Source organism: Ylistrum balloti, unplaced genomic scaffold, assembly GCF_031769215.1.
Source record: "Ylistrum balloti isolate Yb309-2 unplaced genomic scaffold, AGI_CSIRO_Ybal_v1 Utg370388, whole genome shotgun sequence".
In the NCBI taxonomy this organism is placed as follows: domain Eukaryota; kingdom Metazoa; phylum Mollusca; class Bivalvia; order Pectinida; family Pectinidae; genus Ylistrum; species Ylistrum balloti.
Window position 1 is genome coordinate 129767 of NW_026782269.1, and position 25308 is coordinate 155074.

The 25308-nt window shown below is 34.7% G+C and overlaps 2 protein-coding genes and 1 non-coding gene across 3 annotated transcripts; 1 reads left to right on the forward strand and 2 right to left on the reverse strand.

The window, feature by feature from the left end:
• Positions 1 to 3320: 3320 nt before the first annotated feature.
• On the reverse strand, positions 3321 to 8067 carry LOC132554238 (tumor protein p53-inducible nuclear protein 1-like). Its single transcript, XM_060218544.1, has 3 exons — positions 7940 to 8067; positions 6971 to 7102; positions 3321 to 6629 (listed from the first exon to the last, which is right to left on the reverse strand). The coding sequence occupies exons 2-3, from the start codon at positions 7092 to 7094 to the stop codon at positions 5932 to 5934; spliced, it is 822 nt and encodes a 273-aa protein (XP_060074527.1). The 5' UTR covers positions 7095 to 7102; positions 7940 to 8067; the 3' UTR covers positions 3321 to 5931.
• A 1222-nt stretch (positions 8068 to 9289) lies between these two features.
• Trnastop-uca (transfer RNA opal suppressor (anticodon UCA)) lies at positions 9290 to 9376 on the reverse strand. The gene has a single exon. It is a non-coding gene; the product is annotated as a tRNA-Sec (tRNA).
• Positions 9377 to 18128: 8752 nt separating this feature from the next.
• LOC132554254 (MOG interacting and ectopic P-granules protein 1-like) lies at positions 18129 to 24730 on the forward strand (the record flags this gene model as incomplete). The annotated part of the gene is made up of 1 exon (XM_060218561.1): positions 18129 to 24730. A coding segment is annotated over one exon (3915 nt), but the record flags the coding sequence as incomplete, so codon positions are not given.
• Positions 24731 to 25308: the final 578 nt, after the last annotated feature.

Genomic DNA, 25308 nt, shown 5'->3' on the forward strand with positions numbered 1-25308 from the left:
GCCAGTCTCTGAAGAGATGAAGCCAATGTTTTGGTGTGTGTATTTTGATTTTTGACATGTGTTTGGTTTTCACTCATATGTTTTTGTCTATGGATGGATGTATTAATAACAAAAATGATGGAGAAATGATAATCATTTTAGAGAATTGTATTATGACATGGTCATACCTTCTAGTCTTTGTTTTCTTTGTTTTTTGTAAATTAAATTCATAAGTTAATAGGAATAGTCACAAATGTTAAAGTTAAGTTTGATTTTCAAAAAAAAAAAAAGTTAAGAAATCTTCATTCTTGTTGTGATTTCATCCAATCCTGTTATACCCACCCTGATACCAGGATTCCAACTAATGAACATGCTACCTGATAATAAGTAGTAATTGATTAGTGTATATTGAACAATTAGAAAGTTAATGAATAAGAAACTAGTTTCAACAGGAACTCTCACTGATTTACACAAAACTTTCTTCTCTTTAAACTGTACTAGATATATAATTATAGCCAACTGTTCCCTACCTAACAAGCTGTCCTGCCATATGCTACTTGTAGAATGTTAACGATATCTTTCCTTTGTGATAAGAGTGAGTGACAGCTGTCAAGTACTGACAGACTGGGACAGGTGTTATTAACTTCTCTTCACAATTTACTTAGAGATTCTTATAAACAGAAATAGACTGATTTCTCATTCGCTTACATAATAGTGGACAGAAAACCTGTTAAATAGATAAAATAAAATTTTGACTGATTTAGCAAGACTTGAGATTAAACATGAAGATTAGTAAAAATGATTCTTGAAAACTTAACCCTATTTAGGTATCTAAGACTCATGCAATCCTCATTTCAGCATTCAACACATTTTTTAAATTAGCATTTGGGTGTTCCATACATATGAAATTCTCATTTGAGTATCGCCACAAATGTAATTTTATTAAGGTATCCCATATATGCAATGTGCACAGCAAGGTCACTATATAAACTAACCAGTTAAGATACAATAGGTGATGGCCAGCATGTGACCATTATGGTGCCAGTATTGTAGACATAGATGGAGACAATTTGCCTTCAAATTGACTGCTGATTTTGACAGATTCTCAAATTATAATCAGTATAAGACAAGGTTAGGAAAGGTAAAGATCAGCATTAAACACTCTCATGGCATTCATGGTAATATTAAATGACATTATATGCAGGCAGACATTTTGCCCATATGATGTGGGTGCCCCATACCATTTGACTATCTAAAATATAGTTCAAATATAATTCAAACATAATTCAAAGTACATGTAGCCAGAAAAATGCTGCTTGCTTTCTTGTGTTATAGTCTTTCACAATTTATCAAATCATGACCCAACCTTAATCAACAGTGGTGTCAGCACACAAACTTATGTAATCATACCCTGCCTCTTCTGTTCAAAATTTTATGTGATGAGATACAAAAGTTGTTTTCCATTGGTAGAATCTATTACTGATGCCTGATACATATGATCACATTCTGTAGGTTTCTATGAGATTTTCTACTGGTCACTGATACACATTATCACATTCTGTAGGTTTTGGTAGGATTTTCTACTGGTCACTGATACACATTATCACATTCTGTAGGTTTTGGTAGGATTTTCTACTGGTCACTGATACACATTATAACATTCTGTAGGTTTCTATGGGATTTTCTACTGGTCACTGATACACATTTTCACATCACACTTTGACCTTGCCCTGTTCCCACTAGTGCTGATATATATTGAAAGTATGAACAGGAAAGGGGTAGGGGTCAACATACAGACATTTATACCCTACAGGGTACTTAAATTGCAATGCGATGTTAGATTATCTCCCTTTTCATGGGATAATCAGTAAGCAGTTTATATATGTTATGATCAGACTTTCGCTTAATAACTGTATTAACTTGTATTGTTAAAAGTGTTTAAACCTCACCTGGTCAGTCCATGGGTTAGTTGTACTGATAGTTTGCCTTACTCTGACCAAAGGTCATTGTCCTGATATGTTTGGACAGGTAAATAAATCCTGACCAGGTAAACTGCCCAGGTGAGCTGGACAGGTGAAGATATTACAGTTGCTATTTAAGAATAAAAGCACATTTTAAACTGAGGCTTATATATAGCTATTTTTAGGGAGGGAAAAGTTTATTGAAGGGACTGGAAGATACATGGCTAGTTTGAAGGGATGGCTATGAAAAAAAGTAATTAAATGGCTAGTGTTGATCTAGAAGGGTGAATACACATACATGGTTATTGTAGACTTAGAGAGAATGGGTGAATACATACTTGGTTGGTGTTGATTTGGATGGAGTGAATAAGTACATGGTTCGTGTTGACTTTAGAGGAATGATAGTGTTGACTTACTGGGGTGAATACATGATTAATGTTGACTTCTGAGGCATGGATAGTACATACATGGTTAGTGTTCATTTTGAAGAGTGTGAAAGTATATGGTAGATGGATTTATCCCTTAGAAATATGCCTATAAGCTACTTTAGCAGCTTATGTGACATTATGACTCATCACTAAATGCCTATAAATAAACTTGCCTTAAGGGGTAGATTTTATCATGATACACCTTCATGGACCTTCACAAATACTTACCCAAACCATAATCACAAGGGTTTCTCTCATCTTCGGACTAAAATCCAACATCAGCAACTGTGTTTTTTCTATTGAGAGGATTATTGGTAACAGTTGCATACATGCATATGCCATCTATACAACTTTTTCATTTTCCTCAGGTCTTGAAATTCTTGAATATTTTTATGGATATTTGCCTGAAACTTTGTCTTCTGCATGATTCAATATACAATATAATGCAATGTATTAACATTTGTCAAAACTAGCTGTCCTGTTGTCAGGTCAACTCCACCTCATCACATCAGTCTTATGGACATGTCAACTCTGTCTCATCTTTGTCTGTCACCTTTTCAAGGATTGATGATAAAATAGTATCATCTTAGGTTCAATTAGATGGTAATAATGTGGGTCAAGTCAACATGAGACATGTTTGTTCAGGAACATTTAACATACAGTTCAATGTCAATGTTGTACAATAATTATTACATTTACCCTTAAGGGTCAGACACATATCTTGGCCTTTTCTGACTTGTTGGTGTTTTAGTTGTCAATTAGTGTCAGTATCATTGACATATCAACATTTCCCTTCTTGCTAAAAAACTCAGTCAAAACAGTCTTTATCAAAAGTGGCATATATGAAATCAATGTCAGTCAATACCCTCATGTAAATTTACTTTGTCTTGCCTCCTATAATGTGATATTGTTTGATATATATTGTTTAATCAAATGAAAAACTAAAAGAAACTTTAACATAAATTTTTTTTTTATTGTTTTAACAATATGCAAATATGAGGTTTTTAGTCTCACAATATCTCCTATATAATTGCTTGTTGTAACTCTTTTAGCTGATGACCTCTTTCCTGACAGGTAGCTACACACAAATGTTCAACCAGAATGTCAACCAACTCTCTGCCACACTAGCGTACTTTTAATAAATAGTTTAAAACTAAAAATCATACAGAGAAAAAACAGAGAATAGACATTTTGAGCAACAGTGATTGCATGACTAAGGATGTTATTACATGTCACAGTGACTGTATAAAATTATGTCGGGTAAAATGAGATTTTTGAAATACATATGCCACTTACGACTGCTCCCTGAGGTGTAACAATATAAAATGCAGGTTGCAGCCACCCAAGATAATTTGGCAGAGCAGACAGTCACTCGCACAATGCCACTGCAAAGGGGAATCACTCTCAATTATTTAGTGTCTTCAGCGACCGAAGCATATATCACACTCACACTTTTCCAACTTGATGTTTCTTTCTAAATATGATCTTTTTGAGTTACATAAACATAAATCAATATGAATCTGACTCGCCATATTGTGATGGAGAAGTCAATCAAATTTACACATTTCTTTGCAGTCAATAATTACAACTCATTTTCACTAATCCATGCTAAGCATTTTGACACAGTTTTGCATAGATTTATAGATACAATATAGTGCAAGTTGTAGAGCATACTTGAATATTATATGGATGATGCACCCTTACAATAGTATATGTTGAAAGCCCTAGATGTAAAGCTGGCAACAACAGTCTTTCAAAACAGTAAAAACTTTGATTTGAAATCAAGTAAATTTACATAAATCTAATGCAATGTTGTCAATAAGGACCCTCTTTTGAATATGACAGCAACTATGGTAAACAAACAAACGTTAAAATGAGCAAACAAATTAAAGTGGGGCGGATATTTGCTAACCATCAATGAAAACAGTTGGATAATATGCAGTGGTGTACAAGATGATAAAATATGGAGGCATTGATAGGAATCATCATATATCATTATCAGAATTCTTTATATTTCAATTTGCACATCAAAGTTCATAACAGGTGCAAAATTTGGTAACAAAAATATACAAGAATATAAAATAAAAACTTGTAAGATGAAATTTTACACTTCATGCTGGATCACTGCTGACTGGATGACCTCTATATACAGATGAAATTTTCTGAGGTGATGATGTTAGTATTGTCCACTCCATCAACACTAATCTTGTTATTTCAACAAACACATATATAGTATTGCACACTCTAACAGACACAATGCTATCTTTTCTCGTGTTCAACAATAATTTAACTTATTATGTAGTGGATATCAAAAGTAGACAATATCATAATATCAAACAACTTTGCTATTTACAACAACTAAAATTTACGCTAATTTCTGTAATTATTTACATTTGTCCTGCAGGTGGAATACCTTATTTACTTTAACTATTTATATCTTACAAGTAAACTTTACTTATCAGCCTTATTAATAATGAACAACGAATATGACTTGCAACAAACAAGAGTACGGTAAAAGGCATTGAAACAATGTTATTGGTGTTCTAGCATTACCATTTACCAAATGTTGGATTACAGAATCTGTACCAACTATCTACTGAACATTAGTTTATGCACCAGATGAATTAACCAGAGAAAAACAAAACTGACTAAATTTGACTGGATATTTTTTCTCTAAGTCGGCACCATGTCATGTAAAACTGACGTGTTACAACTGTGACAGTGATCTTTCATTGAACTTGTCTCTGTGAAATAGTTTCACAATTTATATTTGTTTTCATAAAGGCAATGCTCCGAGATAGCTGTAAAAATAAAAACATTTATTTGCACAATACTACAAGCATATTTACACCTAACTAAATAAATGAATATGTATTAATTTCAAACAATGATTGAATTGTTCTATTTCAGTTCACATACGTTTGTGTGGTGACATGATGTTTCCGTGTGTACTTCATTCTTTTCCAAGATGATAATGTTAAAAAGGACAATAAAATAATTGTAAATGTGGTATTTACATTCAGATCTATTAATTCTACCCTGGAAAATAAAAAATCAAAGATCATCTTAGAAGTGATTTGCATTGATCACGTTTAAATGGCAGGAAATCATTAATATCTGTCTACTTACAGTTCCATCAAGTTTATTTAAAAGATGGTTATACATCACCTCAAATAACACCAAAGGATGTTCTTGTCATGATAGATATATTACACACCACCACGATGGTTTAATGTTGAAGATTATTCCTATTTTAAAATCAGTATTGAATGAAAAAAAGACATTCATAAATGGTAATGTCCTGCAAATAAGGCTGTCTTTAAAACTGCTAGTTAAATTTTTTCATCAAACAATACTTCACTGAAATAACAACTTGGATTGACAATTAACAAATAAACAGGTGTAACAACTGACCATAAACAGATATACAGATAATAAAGCCAGCAAAAAAGTTAAATATTCTGGGATATTAAATACTAAACAGTATATATATAAACAATAACCAGTCAGAGCTAGGAGCTACAATTGAAGGATCAACATGGGTAACTAGACAGTCAGAAACATTAGTGCTTGGCCTGGTAGGTCATAACACAACTCTTTGGACTGTTGATGCGCTGGCGATTATAGCTACGTTTGGCCGATGTGCTGAGTCTTGTGGTCTTGTTTTGCTTGTTTAGGGTGGCTCGTGAGAGGTGGCGAGTCTCCTTGAACTGCTTAGACCTTTGGGAGGACTTAAGGGAATCCGTCTGAGTGATGATTCCAGCCCTTGCTGCTACAGCTTGGGGTTTCCGTGGTGACTGCTGCACAACAACACCACGGGCATTTCTGGGACGGAGACCACGTCTTTGTATTGTTCTAGAAATATTATCTGTGGAAGACTCGGACAAGTCACTTTCCTCACCCGCACTTCCTCCAGAGCAATGGCTGTTGTAAACAGACATGCTAGGATGTTCTATGAGGAGATTTTCCATGGGATCCATTCCTACTTGGGAAGAGGTGGCACCGCCTGCAGTGAAACATGGAGGAGGTGTAAGAATCCAACTTTCATGAAAACCAATTTTAGGGTTCAAACAGTATCTGGAATGTCCCACAGGGCTCAAGGAGCCGGGAGTGGATGGAGTTTGGCTAGCTGGATGACAATTGGAGGCAGTTTCAGAATCACTGTCACTATTTACAGGATTTGCTATTCGCACAAGTCGGCGACATTTTGATTGACCATGAATTTCTGCTTGTGGTGAAGTTGTAGATTTGAATGCTGTATCTGTAACGAACAATACTGTATGATACAGTAATGCTCAACCTATTTACATCCACACCAATTTCAGACAAATTCTTTTTCACATAGAATTTACTTATAAAATGATGCATTTATAAGTCACCCATATTCATGTTTGAAAAGTGAATTATTACTTTGTTCTCTTATCTTAGATTTTCATGACTGATAATACCCAGTCACTTGCTGCTCAGTATTGAAAAATTTAGATTAATTGTTGAAAATGAGAGTACTTGGAAAAGTCCTCATACAATGGCTGTAGTCATTTTTACATTTAACCATTTCTATAAATTTCAATACTGAGCAGTTGGGCATGTGTTTATAATTACCTGGGATATCCACAATTACCCAGTCCTGGTCGGGTGCAGGCTTGGTCTCCAACTCCACTGGCGAAGTGTCCATATCCTCGGCACCAGAGCCCCCGAACAGATAGCTAGCCACACTTGTCAGCATCTTGCTACCTAAAATATGAAATATTCCAAAGATTCAAATTTAACACTGTGAGTGAGTCATCTCTTTCTACATGTTATGCAGGAATCAATATGTATATACGTTGTCTTTCCTAAAGGTGAAACAGTAAATCTATCACGATTTATACGCCAGCCAAACATCAGGTATTCTAAAATTGCAACGCATGATGTAATCATTTTCTGCTGTAAGGTTTATTTTTAGGTCGGTCAATTGATCCTGACCTGAGTTATATCGACAGGTATCTACGCAACGACTGTTTAAAATTCAAAGGAAAAAAAGAGTTGCTAAGATATCATAGCTTTAACATGACAGGATCCACACAAAAATTGCAGTATTTTCCCCCGTTGACCTTCTTAGTAGAAGAATAGGCTGAACAAACATTTTTCGAGTTTGGGTTACAAGTCAAGATAATTTATATTTCTAGTTCCTGTCATTTTTAGTTCAACTGAATAATATCCTGAACGGAATTTGCCCATAATCAATAGCATCACATTGTGTTAGCGTCAGCAGTGATAATTAGTAGACGCGGACCCAAAGTAACGCCCTTTGTTAGACATCACATTCAAATCAACAAAGAAAATCGTATCCACCTTTCATTTTCAAAACAACTACATGCACTGTCTGACAAAATCATATTGCATATGTTTAAGATATCTTTCTTGATATCTGCATTCCAAAATCAGGTAAATTATTGAGCAAAGTCGTCACATCGAGAATTGTTTGCAAAAGATCGGCTATTCAAAACGAGAAAATGAAGGTCGCCCGCCCGTAAAGCATATCTGATCCTATTTCTACAAGACCATAGAAAGAATTGCTATCAAACATACCTGACTCTGTACCACCAATGTCCTTTTATCAATCCCGACCACTTTCGATGGAAACTTCGACAAATTTCAGTGAAAATCTGTTAATTTTCAGCAGTGTTTTTCTACAGTCAGCTGTTCAACTTCTGACAGATAAATGCCTACGACGCAGTCGTGTTTACGTTTTGATGGCGCCCTGTGATTGGCTGATAACGCTATTATGTGTGTCATATATGGTATTCTCATGAATATTTATGACTTTTTGGTCCCGTATATGGCAACGGGCCTGCGTGCGCATTATATTGATCACGTGTAGTTGTTGTGGTTGTTTGACAGTTCTTCTGCTCCCAGACGTACTTTGACCCAGCGGTTGTGTTACTGCCCGCACAGGATTACTCATTCGTATTATATAAATGGCTTTATCATCGATCACGTTCAATTATACTGTTTTAACCTGGGTTGATTTTATCAATGCATAATTTCATTTTCCTTTGAAAATTTGACCATTTTTGTCAAAAGAAGTCAGGGAACGAGGCTTGCAAAAGTTCTTCGGTATATTCCGATGAACTCCGGAATATCTATAAATAAAACTTTATGCAAGTAGCCAGTAACCTGACATCCAGGCATCACGTATTCACGCGTGATTTTTCAGTTATTACACGCGTGATTTTTTCATTTGTTGCATAAATTGCTCTCTACATCCCGTGCTCAAACCCTTCGTCCCTCGCTGTAAAGCATATATGTTCTTGAGACAGGTACATTTCAGTTAAGTACTACGGGATGGATTTATAAAGATACTTTGCATTTCATTTCGAGACGTGATATGATTGGCCTGAGAAACGTTATGCCTGATAGCAGGGACGTTCTTGCTGATAGTATGGAATTGATGAATAAATGAAAAAATAATTTCAAAAAATAGGAATGTGTAATACATGTCCCTGAAAGAAATTATTTAAAGGAATTACACTAGGGATTTATATTTCAAATTTGGTGTCATTTTCCCTTTTTTCATGATACTGCTGTAACTTTTGCCACAATCAGCTTCTTAAGAAAGAACGAAATGAGCAATGTCATGTTTCCATATAAGAACAATGGAACAAACAGCTATCGTATCGAGCTTCAAAAACATCTTATTTCATATCAAATTAAGAAATAGAATATTTATCAATGGAATCATTATAAGAAACGAAAGAAAGACAATGTACATTTAGTTTTTTCTTCTAATATTCAAATCCACGACATGTACTAACTACTAGCGGTTTAACATACAATGCATATCCTTAATCGACGAAAAACTTACTCTGAATGTGACGAAAAGGTAGAATATGTATAAATGAAAGCAATGAAGGATTAATGACTCTTGGAAGGTAAAACCGCCCGAAAGGTGGAATTGAACCACTCCGACGCTAATCGGCTACAGGTTTGAAGCCTGCACTCCAGACCACTGAAGCTCATCCGGGCACTTGTAACTAGTATCAGCACTTGTTTTATACCTGTCAATATCTTATCGTCTTCTTACTAGGGTGGATGGTTATTTACATATAAAACACGAAGATTTTACTTCCTTATTTAAATAGTGAATAAAGTAGACGGAAATACATTCATCTCAATCATCACTTTTCTGTTGACATTCTGAAATTAATCATTCGAAATAATGGTAGGTGCTACAGATGAGAAATCAGATTTAAAACAGAGACGGATAATATATATAATTTGAGAATAACTCGAGTTGTCTCTCTTGGTATATAAACTATTCATTAAATTTCTTCGCTTGTTCTTAATGACCCCGCATTCTTTTCAAAAATGTGAATTAATGCAGTTTCTATTACTAAAAGTAGTGTCGGATTACCATAGTAACTCAACCTAGATCAATGGTTATGTCCCTGCTCACACGTGTATATATACGTCCCTCGCTGCATATATATCGTCATTGGAATCGCATTTTAAAGGTGGCTCATATTATTGTTATTGTTGCTGTAAAGGGGTAGATGTGACCAAGGAGTCGAAGTGACTAAATTAAATCAGGGACGTCCCTGATTAAATCTACCCAACAATAAAATTAATTTATTTAACGGATTACATCTGCTGACAAGACAAGTGCAATGGTGTGTGTTTCAGTGTATGTATCATACATCATCACCTGACCCCTAGACCCTCCCCCGGTGGGATATATCCGTATTAAGGATATCATTTCACATTCAGGACCTTCTGAGTTAGGAAAGTTTCATCACAAAGACAGCTACAACTAATTAACAAATGAACAGTTTACATATTGCAGTAATTATAAATCAGGGCACATATCAAGCTAACCATACGTCTCGGAACTCTGATATAAACTTAAAACACTTCCAAACTTTTAACAACAATTATAAAACAGCTTAATTTTAGATGAGTAAGGATGAATGATTATGAAAAATCCGCCAATCTTTCAAACATAAGTTCTTTATGAGCATGAAGTCAGAGAAAGATATAGATATATCGATTACTGTCGTTGTTTTATAAACACGATTTTTTGCTTGCTTCTTTAAAAAAATGTAATCGAAAAGCAATGAGTACGGTAAATTACTGTTTGATAATTACTGATATGAATTGACGATCGTCAAAAAGTATGACTGTGTAGTATGTTGTATTTGGATTTTGCATTTGCTTTCCTTAACCTAATGCAATGAATAGTTTAACATCTACTGTGACGTCACGTGCATTAGATAGAAATGACGCAGGAACTAAGCCGTAAACTTGATTCTAGTAAAACGAAGTCGAAGTTTCAGTCTATCAGAAGACGTGCGGAAACCGTGAAGAGATCATAACCAAATTAATAAGGATGTGTTGTAATTTGAAATATATAACGTCATTATTTGACGTCATTTTATTTCAAAGTGATGACGTTTGCTTGCATTTATAGTTAGAAAAAATATTTGACATCACCTTTTACAAAAACGTTGTTTTTTACAAACTTTAACGTCATTTCTGTATTGTAATTAGAATGTGACGTCATAGAACGTTGGATTATAGGAACGAGGCTGTCACGTGACCTCTCTTATGTCATCAAGACATTACAACGCATTGAACTCTGGGAAACATGAAAGAGCATTTTGATTGGTCGGAGCGTACATTATGTCTGACGACTGCCTACGTCAAAAGCAAATTCAGCATATCACGTGACCAAGTGGACGCCATCTTGGATTTGGTCGATGCCATTGTACAGACAGACGGATATGGCCGATATGACCATACACACAAATAATTGGAGATTTGTTAGGCTTTAACCGGTAAGCTATGAGTCTGATATTAGTGAAAGTGATTCAATATGCATTTGACTTAACTGAATAACTCTGTTTGATCTTAGTAGATACAATTCTTAAGTAATTTACACAGATAAAAAGAGCTCTACACGAGAGGAAGTGCGCGAATTATGGCGGTAAAACATGATGCATGGTTTACGAAAAAATGATAACTTAACGAATTAGTTATCATTTTCAATTTTTCTCTGAAAGCAACGTTAGGTAATACCGAATACTTGATAGTGGAGAGGGAAATGAATGGAAATATGTCTAAATGTTTAAGCATGCACCATTTATGTTCAGTAGTAAACTTCCTGTTGTGTCGAATTCGATATACCGGGTTCTGTGTGACCTATATGATGCTAATCTCACCAGACAATGAATGGAAAAGTGTACGTAAAGTTATTGTTATTAAAACTTTAGATGTCTTACTTCGTATATCTGTTAAATGCTTCATATTTTCGCATAGTTATTTCTTGTTTACATCGACAGCAACACGTGAAGTGTCCATTCATAATTATGATTTGCTCATTGTCTCCCTTTGTCTGTTGTTAACTAAACCACTTGATCTCTAGGACGATGTGTTATTTTTTGTATTAACAACGTTATTACTATTACATTTGAATTGTAAAGTTAACCTCTCGCGAAGTAGATTTGTTTTGTATAATATAATTGATATAGCTGTGTCAAAAATTCAGAGTGGGATTCCACATTTCCTTTTGTCTACGGACTAAACTGTGAATTGCATTGCAAATAAATAGTGAACATACTCCATTATTTTTTTCTAAAGTTGATGCTTGAAATGCCAGCTGGTTAATGCATGTAAGCAATATTGAAAGGTTGGTTCTTTTGTTGTTTTTTATTCAAACTTTCATATTTTTTTTTCAAAATCATTTACATGTGTACATATCCAGTGTTTTTTTCCACTCATTTGGGAAAGGGTCTTATTGTCTCGCTTAATGAAGAAAATTGATCATTTGGAAGGAAATTTTAAGGAGTAAACTATATTCTTCAGAATGACCTATGATGAGATCAATTCAGTTCGAAATAAGGCTTCTAAATTTACTGATTTTTACTAACATTAACTGGTATGTTGTAAACACAACATTGATTGCTGATATTCTTATATTAAATATTGAAGCAGAAACAAAAATACGGCATGAGTTAATAACCATATTTTTAGGGTTATAAGTCACGCTATATAGACCACAGAACTGAGTTTTAAAGATTCTTTCAATTTGATCCACTGAATAACTGCATCCTTTCTTACAATATGGTAACCATTATGTTGGTTGATATAACAGACAGTGGAAGGTAATTGTAGTCAAATGTTAATAAAATTAGCAAATGATTTATGCACAAATAGTCCTTTATTTGATGTATTTTGAAAATTATTCTGTGCATTCAAAATATATGAAATAGCAAATATGTCTGCACACAGTAGGACCTGACATTATGTACAGTTTACTAAACAATCTCTCTATCTTTGTCCGAATTTGACCTATTACCCAATGACCTATCAATCCCAAAGTGCAGTAGGCTGTTATCAACTTCTACCATTCTCTTGTCTGAGATATTATTGTGATTCATATTGAAAGATATGATTGATTAAATCCACAAGAACATTATTTTTATTGCATTTTTCATACCGCACTGTATACGATTACTAGTGCTGGTTCTGTATGGTCCATTTCAATAACAAAGTTGCAGTGGGCAGATACTCATAAAAAGATGTTTTAGTCTAGTAATAATACACATTTGTTTCCATTTTACTAAATTATTTTTCTTCAACATATAAACAGTATATAAGCCACACACCCAACTCCAGAGGAAAACGGTTGCGGCATGCAATCCGAAAAATTATAATATACTATCATGATACTTAATTTAATCTTTAAAAATGCTTAAAATATGTTTTCTTATCCAGAAATAAAACTCGTACACAGCTGGATTCGAAGACTTTAATTTTCATGTAAGCCTTAGTTTTACAATAAATCTAGTATAGTGCTTATTTATTTCAAACTTGTAAGTTTTTAAAGATTAACAAATTCAACAATCGTATGAATGTTTGATTTGACAATAAATTTGAGACTCTTCATACATTGTTGGCAGAGCCATGTATAAAAATATAGTGTAACACTAGTAAAGGTAAGATAATGCAGTCAAACTTTGATGTTTCAATGTTCAAGGGACTACTTGATACTTCAAGACTTTGAATAATTCATGGTGGGTTTTATGGAACTTTTTTATGTTCATGGCTGTATAAAGTTGATGACACAATATTTCTACAAGAGCAAACACAACAAATACCAAAACACAAGTTTAAAGGAAAAGATGCATTTTTATCAGTCATGAAAATACAACTTTAAAAAGAAATCAATGAAAAATTGATTGTGCATGTGTAAGTTTGCATTTGTGTCGTCACGTCACATACATAGTATATGTATATTGCAGATCAATTTTAATTGAAACAATGCACAGTATTAAAGTGGTCTTCAGGTGTTACAGCAATTATTTCATGACTGGTACATAGACGTTATAGGCACTAATGAATTTAAAAGAAAGCAAATTAATAGCATATATTCTGTCGGAAATGACAGCACTAACATCACACATCTTCTATCATAGAAATTACAAGAGTGTTAGCTGATGTTCTGACTACAGCTAGTCTCAATCAATCTGAGAACATATGATTCAGATAAATCACTGTTTCTCATACTTTCATGCTTAAAGCTGAAAATTTTCGAAATTCCATAAATTAGACCTAACCAAATGCCATTTCCACAATGGCGATGGTGAACATCACACAATGTCCCATTATCTTTGATTAAATATCATGGCTTGTAAATAAGCAGTTAAATTTTGATCTGTGTTCAGTCATTAATTAACCTTGTAACACAGGGCTAATGATAAGTAGGTGGTCATAATCCATTTCTCAGGTAGCACACTTCATTAAAATGTGTGAATTTTTGCGGCAAGACGAAATTACCAGTACAGGTTTGATTCATAGAAGTTTGACTGTATAGCTACTTAACAATTGAAGGTGCCTGTAATTTCACAAACAGTAGTTTAATTTGGATCAGTTTTATGACACTTTGTCATTAAATTTCGTGCAGCAAAAATGCTTCCTTATCACTGGTTTTTACCTTTTGATCAGGAGCAATTTTTAAAATGCCACTACTTTCATGTGAACAAGGAAATGCGCAACTGATTTATGAGAGTTCAATACTTTTAACCTTCAGTGGCCTATAACCTTGCATTACACTGCAAAAGATGCAGATTTCAGTGTTACACTTGATTGGGCATGATCAGTCATTATGTCTACCTCTCCAATCACACTCTTGCCAAAATGATCATATAAAGATTTCATGTCTATATGACTATAACCTTCATATACACGTGAAACTCGTCTTGAAATTCAAGGGACCTTGGAAAATATTTCGACTTATCCAAATTTGTCTCAAACAGAGTTTATAAATAAGGTAGAGCGGTTGAACAAAGTAGTTTAATCTTTTCTTTTAATTTGGCACTCAATTAATAAATTTATTGTTTAATCTAAACAACAAAACATGTAATAACTCCAATCAAATACATTTGTACTCGTGATGTTCTGTCCTGCACATGTGTATAATACCCCAACTGACCAAGCACATATACATCATTTTTTTTACAGTGACAATAAAACAAAATTAATATTTGCTTTTGACAAAAATTGATTTCGAGACAATGAATGACGTTTCTCTTGCTTTACAATAAAAGGGTCACTTAAATAAGCAGTTATGTAGGTCATTTCTGTGGGATATTTCACTTCCACAAAACTGAACCCTGCCTAATTTGACCTAATAATCATGTCCCAGACATGGTTGGTTTGAAGAGGTTTCAATGGTTTCCTGAAATGAATTTTCTAAATCGGACAAATATTCTAATAGTAATTCTGCCATATTGAAATTCAAAGGAATTTGTCATGATCAGTGTCCTTACATTTTCTTTAGTTAAAGCAAAAACAGAATTCCTATTATGCATGATGAATATACCAGTTGTCGGTGATACTCATTCTTATATAAATTGTAGGACAGTAAGGTGTTTTAATTGCGCTCTGTGAATGGTCGCCATGCTATAGAGACAACCACAGAGACGAAGTTGTCCTTACCCGTCTAAGGATGGGCCATACATACCTTACGCATTCATTCATATATGTTGAAGGTGAAGAAAACCCTTGGTGCATAGGATATGATGAGCCATTCATTGTTAAACATTTTTGATTGGACTGCATTGACCGTCTGTCTTCTCGAGAAATTTTTTATCGTAACATTACAAGTCTTAAGACCCTTTTTGAAACTGTTGAGATTAATAAAATTCTAGGTTATCTGAAGGATGCTGGTCTGTATTATAGACTATAACTAGCATTTTTAATCTTTTGTGGTTATATAATCATTTAAAATTTTGAGTATTTGTCTTTTGCCTTTAGGTTGTTCGATGTTATTTCCTTTTTGGATCGCAGTGTGTTTTACCAGTTGATGGCCCTAATGACCTTTCTTATGCTGACGGGCTTTTAAGACTGTAATAATAATAATAACAGTTCATTAATAGTTCCAAAAATTTTTAATATTACTGAAACGGAGAATTCATACACTTTCTGAGATGATTGAACACACAGTAAGTCGATTATAGTTTTTAACTGATTTTTTCCCATCACTGATTACAAAATGTGAAAGTAAATATGGTTGGGCTTCATGATGAATTTTAGTACTGATACAATGTACATCACATAATAATCTGCTTTGAAATCGTATCCTTGCCACAAAAGATGATATGGATAAATAGGGACCTGCCCACAAGTCCTACATGCTTCATTTCTTTAATTGTCACAATACTTCATAGATGAGCTCACACGCATCACCTCATGTACAAGTTTGTGTTTCAACCTTCTGCAGTCAAAAACTAGGACACCATTTCTGAAATTAGAATTTGACAGAATTTTTTATGTCATTTACAGACTGTATTTCTTTTCATATTTGCATGATACTTCTCACATATGTACAAATGTCACCTTGCTGGAGAGTGCATTTCAACCCTCTGCAGTCAAAAGTCAGGTCATTGTTGCCATGAATAGAAGTTGACTTTATTTTTTATGTCAATGCTCTACAGCAAGCTACTTTTTTAAGATTATCACAATACTTAACATTCTTGTACAAGTTTGCCAACTACAGCTGAGCCATTTTCATTCAAATACTATAGCACTTTTGCCATTATACTTTAGAGAACTTTGAACCCTTGGACACTATCACAAATGCATATATTGTAATAACAGTCATTAAAACGCTCGTTTTATCTTATTCAGTTATCATTGTTGGAGGCACACAATTTGAAGGTTTTGGCTACAAAGTTGAAAAAAGGGAATGTGTCATGACCATTCAATATGTACATAGGTCTATTAAATGACTATCCATATGTACACTGCTTTAAGTGACTGAATGGTATAGGGATCATGATGAATCATTATGATTTGATACACGTATAGCTATGAATCTCTTCACCTCAAAAATTTTAGATCATTATAACATAGCCTTAATCAGTACATGTGGGTTATAATTTCTTTTCAAATCAAAACTTCAAACAATTAATGAATTTTAATATATACAGACTGCAGATAATAATCATATTGTCTTTAGGAAAATTGCTATTCTGATACTGAAATCTACAGTTATAGATATATTGTTGCTATTGTGGAAGTAATTGACTATTGAATGGTTAAAAATACAAAATATTTTCCAATGTGTGGCCATGACAACTACCTAAAAATAGAGTTTTATGTTAAAAAAATATACTAGTATAATCCATAAAATCAGTTGGTTGAGGGTTAAAAGGTGCAGGACTGATGCCTCTCCAATCTTAATATACTTTCAAATTTTTAAAGAATTTGATCTGCAGGTATTTTGCAGGGGAAGAAAAAACTTATCACTTAAAACAAATAGTTCATTCTGGCCAATATATGTTCACAAATCATAGTGACTCATTTGTTGTATATTGGGGAGAGGAATTCGGTCAATACAAAAATAAATATCAAGCATTATAAAAAGCACTATGGCCAAGATTTGGAGAATGCAAACCTAAAGATTAAAAGAAAAAGTATGAGGCTTATCTCTGAATTATTTTCCATGGGGACATAATTTTGGTTCAATATGTCTTTGCATTGCAGACATTATTTCACTTCATAATTAAGCCTCGTATATACACTTGTTTTCTTACTAAGATTGCTTAGATATGAATGTAAAATATAAAGTAGTTGCAATGTACTCAACTTTTCAAGGATTCATATCAAGTTCTGTGACGACTTTATATCTCATCATTTTATTGATATAAACTTTATTTTACAACAGTTGCAAAAATAAAAGCTTTAAGCCTATGTTAATCACTCTTGTTGGCCCTGATGGAAACATGCAAGAGGTTTTAGTGTGGGATTAAACTGGAGTAACTAGGGAAAACTTAAACTTAAAACACTAAAGTAGTGTGTTCCACTTGAATATAAAGGGACAGTATATGGTAGAGCTCTTTTTGGGGGCTTTGTTGGGGCGTATACAGGCTGCATTCCGAAGTGTATTGATTTCTTAATCTGACTGAATTCCCAAAACATACTTCACTCCATAAAATTTCCTTTATAATTTATCAATTATCTTTCCAAAAAGGTCCTTTTCCCAAATGAATAGGGTAAAAAGCACTAGATACCTCAGAATAGATTCATTTAAAGCTAGAGTTCAGGGATTAGGGGTATATATATCTGTTCATTTTGTTTTTATTTTATGAGTTAGCTAACTTTTCTGTAATATTCAATTGCATTCAACCATATTTCTGCTTTAACTGTTAATTATATCTATGTTTATATTGATTACAGGCAGCAGCTTTAAGTAACCTCCCTCTCATGACCTTTGATAATGTCTGCAAGCCCAATGGATAGCATCGTAGTAAATGGAAACATTGAGGAGGGACCTGCCCATGTCGGTGGTAAAGTTGAAGATCAAGAAGATCTGATCACTTCTATCAAGAAATTGAAAGAAATTTCATCACAGAATGGCACAGATGAGAATGCTGCTGTACCTGAATCTGACGATGGAAAAGCTCCTAGTTCCAAAGAGAATGCTGTCAAAGAAAATGGAATTAACACCAGCATAGTTTCCAGCGATGAGGAAAATAGCAAACACACAGAAATCACTGAATGTGGAAAGAAGGAGGGTACACCAGCAGAAGATAATTGTGTCAAGGAGCATGCAGTGGAAGTTAATGATGGGAAATCAGACAGTATCACAAATGATGCTGAATCTCCAATGGAAACCGATACCACTACAAAAAATACACAAGACGATGCCACTACAAAAGACACACAAGACGATGCCACTACAAAAGACACACAAGACGATGCCACTACAAAAGATAAACAGGACAGTAATATTCAGAGTTCCATGGATGGAATGAAACCTGGAAGTGGAGAAAATGAAGAAAAACATAAGTTAAACAATGAAGCGGAGGAAAAATTAAATGAAGGAGATGCCAAGAATAACACAGCCCAAGAGACAGATAAACCAGGTGTGGAAAGGCTAAGTTCAGAAGAAAATAGGAGTGTCTGTGATGAGGGACAGAGCTCCTTAAAAGATGAAATAGCCACGCCTAATCCTGAATCTTCAACCAATAATAATGCTACATCTGGAAAAAGTGACAAACAAATAATCAGTGATTCAGAAAAGAAAGTTTTGAAAGTCTCTGAAGGTGATCAACATCAGAATAGTTCTAAAGTGGAGGAGTCAAGTGAAGAAAATGATTCAAAGCAGGGGAATTTCAAAATAAAAGACGCTCCTGCAGAGGAAAAGTCTAAAGTGAATGATAGTTCAAAAGAAGGAGAGCAAAAGGTAAACAAGGATTCAAAGTCAGTTGATACTCTGACTGATGAAGATGGTTCTGAATTTATCATAACTATAAATGAGGATGACAGTGGAAGTGAGAAGGAGGAGGAAGTTGTTACAGATAAAACAATCATTCAGCCAGTACCTACAAATACACAAAATATACCACAGAAATCTGATGCTAAAGTCACCTCTTTAAAAAGTAATATCCAGAACTCCAAGCCTGCCAAGCAGCAGCAACAACCTAAAACACAAATTGTATCGGCAACTCAAGTGGTCAGTCAGACTACATCTGCTCAGGGTGGACCACTACAATACTACCCCATACATCAAATTCAAACCTCAACAGGAACATCACAGTATATGCAGTCTGTAATGGTTGGAGGAAAGTCCGTCCTTGTTCCAGTTTCATCCTCGGCCATTGCTGGAAATTCTACACAATATTTGATTGACCCAAAGAATTCTGTCATGTCTAAAAAGCCGTCTATGGCAGCTGGTATGAACTTAAAGTCTAAAACATTTACACCTCCACAACCTGTAAAGCAACTGTCTGGTCAAAAACAAGAGACCTACAGTGTTCAGAGGGGCATTGAAACAATTGAAAGAGATGCAGATCTACCTTTGTCCAGCTGGGAAATGATTGATCTAGTCAAATGGGAAATTGCAAGTCACAAACCTGACAATACTTTTTGGATGGGATTATGTAATGTCAACAAAAAAGCAGAGTTGAGTGCTCCTTCCAAGTTTTTGTTTGATCTAGGAAGTGATATTGTAAAGGAATCTGCTTACAAGCAAATTACTCAGGTACAAACAAAGAAAAAAGAAGCAGGAAAGTTGAATGATGTAGAAAAAGAGAATCTTGAGAAAATGAAAAAAGTTGTGAAGGAATTAGAAGACAAACTCTCTCACATGGCAATGAAACAACAAAAATGTAGCTGTGGTTTTCAAACAGAATCGGAAAATGTTATGATGTTCCACAAGGAACATCCTCACATGCGACCCCCCTTGAACCCTCATGGTTTAATGAGCTGTGCTCACTGTAACTTTGAAACAAATGATGGGACAAAGTATTCGTTTCACATGGAATCTGAACACAACATGGTTGGTCGAGTATATAGTAAACCAGCATTCTGGCAATGTGGCCTATGTTACTATGAACACAATAGTAAAAACAAGTTAACAAATCATAAATGGAAATGTATGAAACATTTTAAAGCCAATCAGAATCAGGCGCCGCATCACACAGATATAAACTACTGTTTGAAGAACATTTATTACAAGTACCAAATTAAGAAGCCCCCACCTCCTAAACCAGCCCCTAAACCAGCCCCTAAAACTGCTCCACAACATAATCATAATACAAGGAATATTACTAGGCCACCTGCAGTCATACAACCCCGCCAGGCACAGGGACCTCTGCTAGCTAATCAATTACAGCAGAAGAATTTGCCGCGGCCAGCAATACGTGCTGCAACACAGATTCCAGGAGTGGTATACAGCAATCAGGCTACAGCACTAGCAAACCAACAAAATAGAAATCCTCCTCGACTACCTGTCAACAACCGAAATGTGAGGAACCCTATGCAAGTTGTTGTACGGCCACCTGTCACTTACAAAGGAAATACAACAGTTAATCAACTGCTGATGCAGGCCAAAGGTTCAAATCAAGTGCAACGGCCTCAGCAACCCATTACCAAAAAACCTCCTCCCCCCAAACCAGCAGGAGGGCCAACATTTGAAGTATGCGAGATATGTGGAGGTTATGTGAAGGACAGAATGTCATTGAGAATTCATTTTTTCTACGCACACAAAATTGATATACCCCAGCATGTTTTCAATCGCGATATGGCTCCCTTGCTTTGTGAAGTGTGTAAAGCTAGGTTTTGGACAACACAGGGATTGTCCAAACACAGATTAGCTACTCAACATAATGCTGGCACACCTAAACAATCATCAGCAACAGTCACAGGAGACAATACATGCTGGATCTGCCACCAACGCCAGGCAAACCTGTACACTCATCTCCTTCAATTTCATCGACTTAGCACTGGAGAGTGCATGCTGCTGAAACGATGCATGTTCTGTGGAAGTCTGTCCAATAACAGAAAAGACCTGGAAATTCACATGGCGGCTGCCCATGGAGTACTCATCAAAGGAGCCAACAACCCATCCAGCACAGCAGCGGCGAAACCACCACCCAAACAACCAGCTCCCAAGACTGTTGTTGTAGGACCGAAAACCAGTGTTACTACTACAGGGGGTAAAGGATCTGGACTTGTGAGGAATAATTTTTGTGTTTTCTGCTGTAAACAGTTCCCAGACAACACACAACTTACATTACACTGTCTGAGCACGCATGCTACTTGCAGCAGTTGTGGCATGGTTGTAGCTCAGAACAGTGATCTGAAGACCCATGTGTGTCGTTCTGGATCAGTCAGGAATTGCCCAATGTGTGGAGTTAAAAACCTAAAGCCAAATGCTTACACACGGCATATTTCAACATTTCACTTAAAGAAATGTTTTGTTCGTCTGAAAAGGATGTCTCCAAGACAGATAAAGGAAGCCACTCGCAGAAGGGCGCCAGTGCTACCTGTGGCTGGTACAGTGGTTATAGATTTACGTCCTCCTGAAGATAGAAAGCGATCAGCATCTGAAGAGGCCAATGAAAACATTTATGTGCCAGATATTAAACGAATGAAACAATCTGAGGTTATTCCGGAAGGTCAGAAGGAAACCAAAGAACATCATGAGGAAATGATGGATGAATCTAGCCAACAGCTTCATAAAAAAACTTCTGATGAGCCAATGGAGGCATCAAACGAGAAGCCAAAGCAAGAATCTAACGAACAAACAGAGAAAAATTGTGCTGCCAATAAAGACACTAATGACAAATCTGAGGATGACAGTCCAACCAAAGATGATAACAATAGTGAGAAAGTGATTCCTGAATAACCCTTCATGGCATTATAGCAATCCAATACTAGACTTTTATTTAATGATGGTTCACTACAAATATGTATCACACAAAGTTTTCAAGATTAGAAACTGTTGGTGATTTAAAGAAAGCATGGTATCCTGAACAACAGTTTCCATGTTTTTCTATAAAAACTTTTGGCTTAAGACAAAGAAACATGTTTTATTTTTGAAAAAATTTTCCCCATCTGGTAATAAATATCGGCACACTTGATTAGCTTACTGAAATTCATTTTTTAAAGTTCACATCTAATTACTGCTTACATCTTAATTTCAAGAAATAAAGATTTGTGGAGGAGGGGGAGGGATTTAGGGAATGTACAGAATGTCAAATTGTGTTAATCTGGCTTGGATCAAAGTATGACTATGAATCATGGAAGCTACCTTATTCTTTATCATAGACACCTTAGTATTATGTGGTATTTGATTCTCATAACAAGAAAGTCTCAGATTATTTTTCCTTTTGTTAAATCCATCTTGCTTATTGGATTCCACATTGAATGTATTGCCTTCAGTTGTAGCAAAAAAAATCTATAGTAAATGTCCAGGTTGTGAAATTATTTTCTGTTTCAATTGTGTAAAGTTAAGATTAATTCTTTGGTTGGTGATAATACATCTGAGTAAAGGGCTTCTATTTCTATATCTTTATGTCATTTTAATTCATTTTGAATTTGCAAGATTCTATTTTACAATGTGGATTAATCCTGGGAAATAGTTCTTAGCAGAGTCTTGTCTCTTCTGCTGTTTGCTGGCACATGTTCATTGACATTTTGTTGGTTTGCATGATTGCATATATTTAAGTTGTACAGTTGAGTTTAAGAGTTTATTTAGTTAGAAAAAATCAAAGTAATATCCAATTTCTTTCATTTGGTTTGAACAATTTCAAATTGTTAAATCAATGTTGGTCCGTGTTTCTTGGTCGACTGGTTATGAAGAGTAAATATTAGTACTTTAAAGTGTTATCTTTCATTATAATACTAGAATGGCTGCTCATCTGAAGTGTCCATCTTCTGTTGTACCTCTATATACACAGTGTGTTGGCTGTTTATCAGTACCATGATGTACGACATCAGCTGTATGTTTTCTGTAGATAGTTGTACTTTGTTGTTTTGAAAATAAAGAAGAAAATTCAATGTAGTAATTTTTAGCCTTCAACTCAACTGATACTTCAAATACCTAGTTCACAAATTTTATAACCCCAGTTATTTTGAAATAACACGGTCAACTGGAAATGTGCATGCTTGTTATGTACGTTTATTGTAGTATTTTTTATGACCTCATTACAGATGTATGTGTGTGAGTGAACATTGCTACAAATTGTCATATATACGGTATATAGATATATATATATGAAGAGTATCATGATTATAAAAAATTTTTTTACTTCGTAATGTTTGAAAAACAAATCTATTTAGAGATATATCTTCATTGCCTTATTCTTGTCTCCTCTGGGACAAACCATTATTTATAAATGTGTTGTTTCTGATACAGTTATATTGTCATGTACTAAACTTGGTCATTTTGTAAACTGTTGATTTTGTTGTGAGTTCCTTTCATGAAGTCCTATTTGGTATTTTCACTATGACAATACCTGCTCTGTATCTATTTTGCTGTCGGCTTTAATCCAAGCAAATATTAGCCTGGTGTTAAATGATATCTTAAATTTTTCCTACCATCAGCATGTGTATAGAAACTTGTCAAATTACACCACAGTTGAAACAATAGTCTGCAACATTTTATGATCAAATGTTTGTTTTTGTTTGCACTTTCAGAAAAAGTTTTGAATCAGTAGTTTCAATATCATTCCGTACATGTACATGTCATTCAAATTTAATATTTTGCTTCCTTGAATCAAGAAAGATGATGATAGGGTATAAAGCAAAATACAAAGTGTTAGCTAAACTTATGCATCCTTTAATAAAACATTCTCTGAAATATTATGGAGTCATGGAATTGAATCCTGTTATGTGGTCCAACTTATTAAAATAATATCAAGTAGATTTAATCTTTAATCGTAAGAGGACTTAACTCTTGGCTACATTCATACAAAATTTCACTTTTTTTGGGAATGTGTAAATGCAAAACTAGTTTTATTGTAAATAAACTGTATGCAGATTTGTTTCATTTTGAAAGTTCATTTTCTTGTTTGAATCCTATCATTCAGCTGCATTCTCATTTTCTGTCCAAATCAACTTTGATGTGGTCAGAAAAGGTACATGTACACTACATTATGACAAAGTAATGAGAGGATAGCTTTGATAATGAGTAAGGGCTATATGTTACAGAAATGGATATTTTAGGTCTTGTTTGCTGCTGGTTCTGGTTATCAGATGCCTATTAAAACTACCAAAATGACTGAAATACTTCACTTGTGGAGTAGCTTACAATATGTTACCTAAAAGGTGTGTAATTCATTGTAGCTTTTTGTTTGTATCTGTATGATATATGTTGTAACTTTCTACCTTGCACGTACACATATATGACCGTGGATCGGTTACCTAGTGCGTGATAGGTAGAATTGGTTATGAAAATCTGTAGTGCTCATTTCTGTGGAATCAATGTTAAATATTGTTTCAGTTTCAAGAGGAATTTCTCCGGAAATTGTAGAACATGTTTACTGTTTATTTGATGGTAATAAAAAGGCAGATGCATAAATATATGTCAAATCACGAACAACTTTGATGTTATTATTATATCTTTTCTCATCAGTTAGGAATTTAGCTCTGCTGGTCCAAATGGCATTTTGTATAAATGGCAGGTCTAAGCTCCTAGGGGCTGGAGGGATAGGGCAAAATACAAGAAATATGGAAATTCTACATGTACTCTTGTAGGATTGATGTGATGTTGCCTTAATTTCATCTGAGGCATCCTTTGGTGAAAGGAATAAATTTTGTTTAAGTGATGGGTCTTAGCTCCCTCGGATAGGGATTTTGGGCTTAAGCATTGTTCTAAGCAAAATCATTTTTTGATATAAACTTGGGGCAGGGTCTAGTAGAGGGGAAAGGGCAATTCTTAAAAATCCTTCTGAAGGAATGCCAGGATTCTCTCTGAATTTGGTCTTAAGTACCCTTGGTTGACTAGAATTAATTGTTGGTCTCTACCCTGTGGGGTGCGTTGGGCAGGGCCAATAGGGGAAATCCCATCTGTTGTGGGAACTGAAATGCTATGATTCTATTCAATTTTGTCTGAAAGCAACCCAATTTTGTATAAACCAGGAGTCTTAAGACCAAGGTGGTGAGGCCAG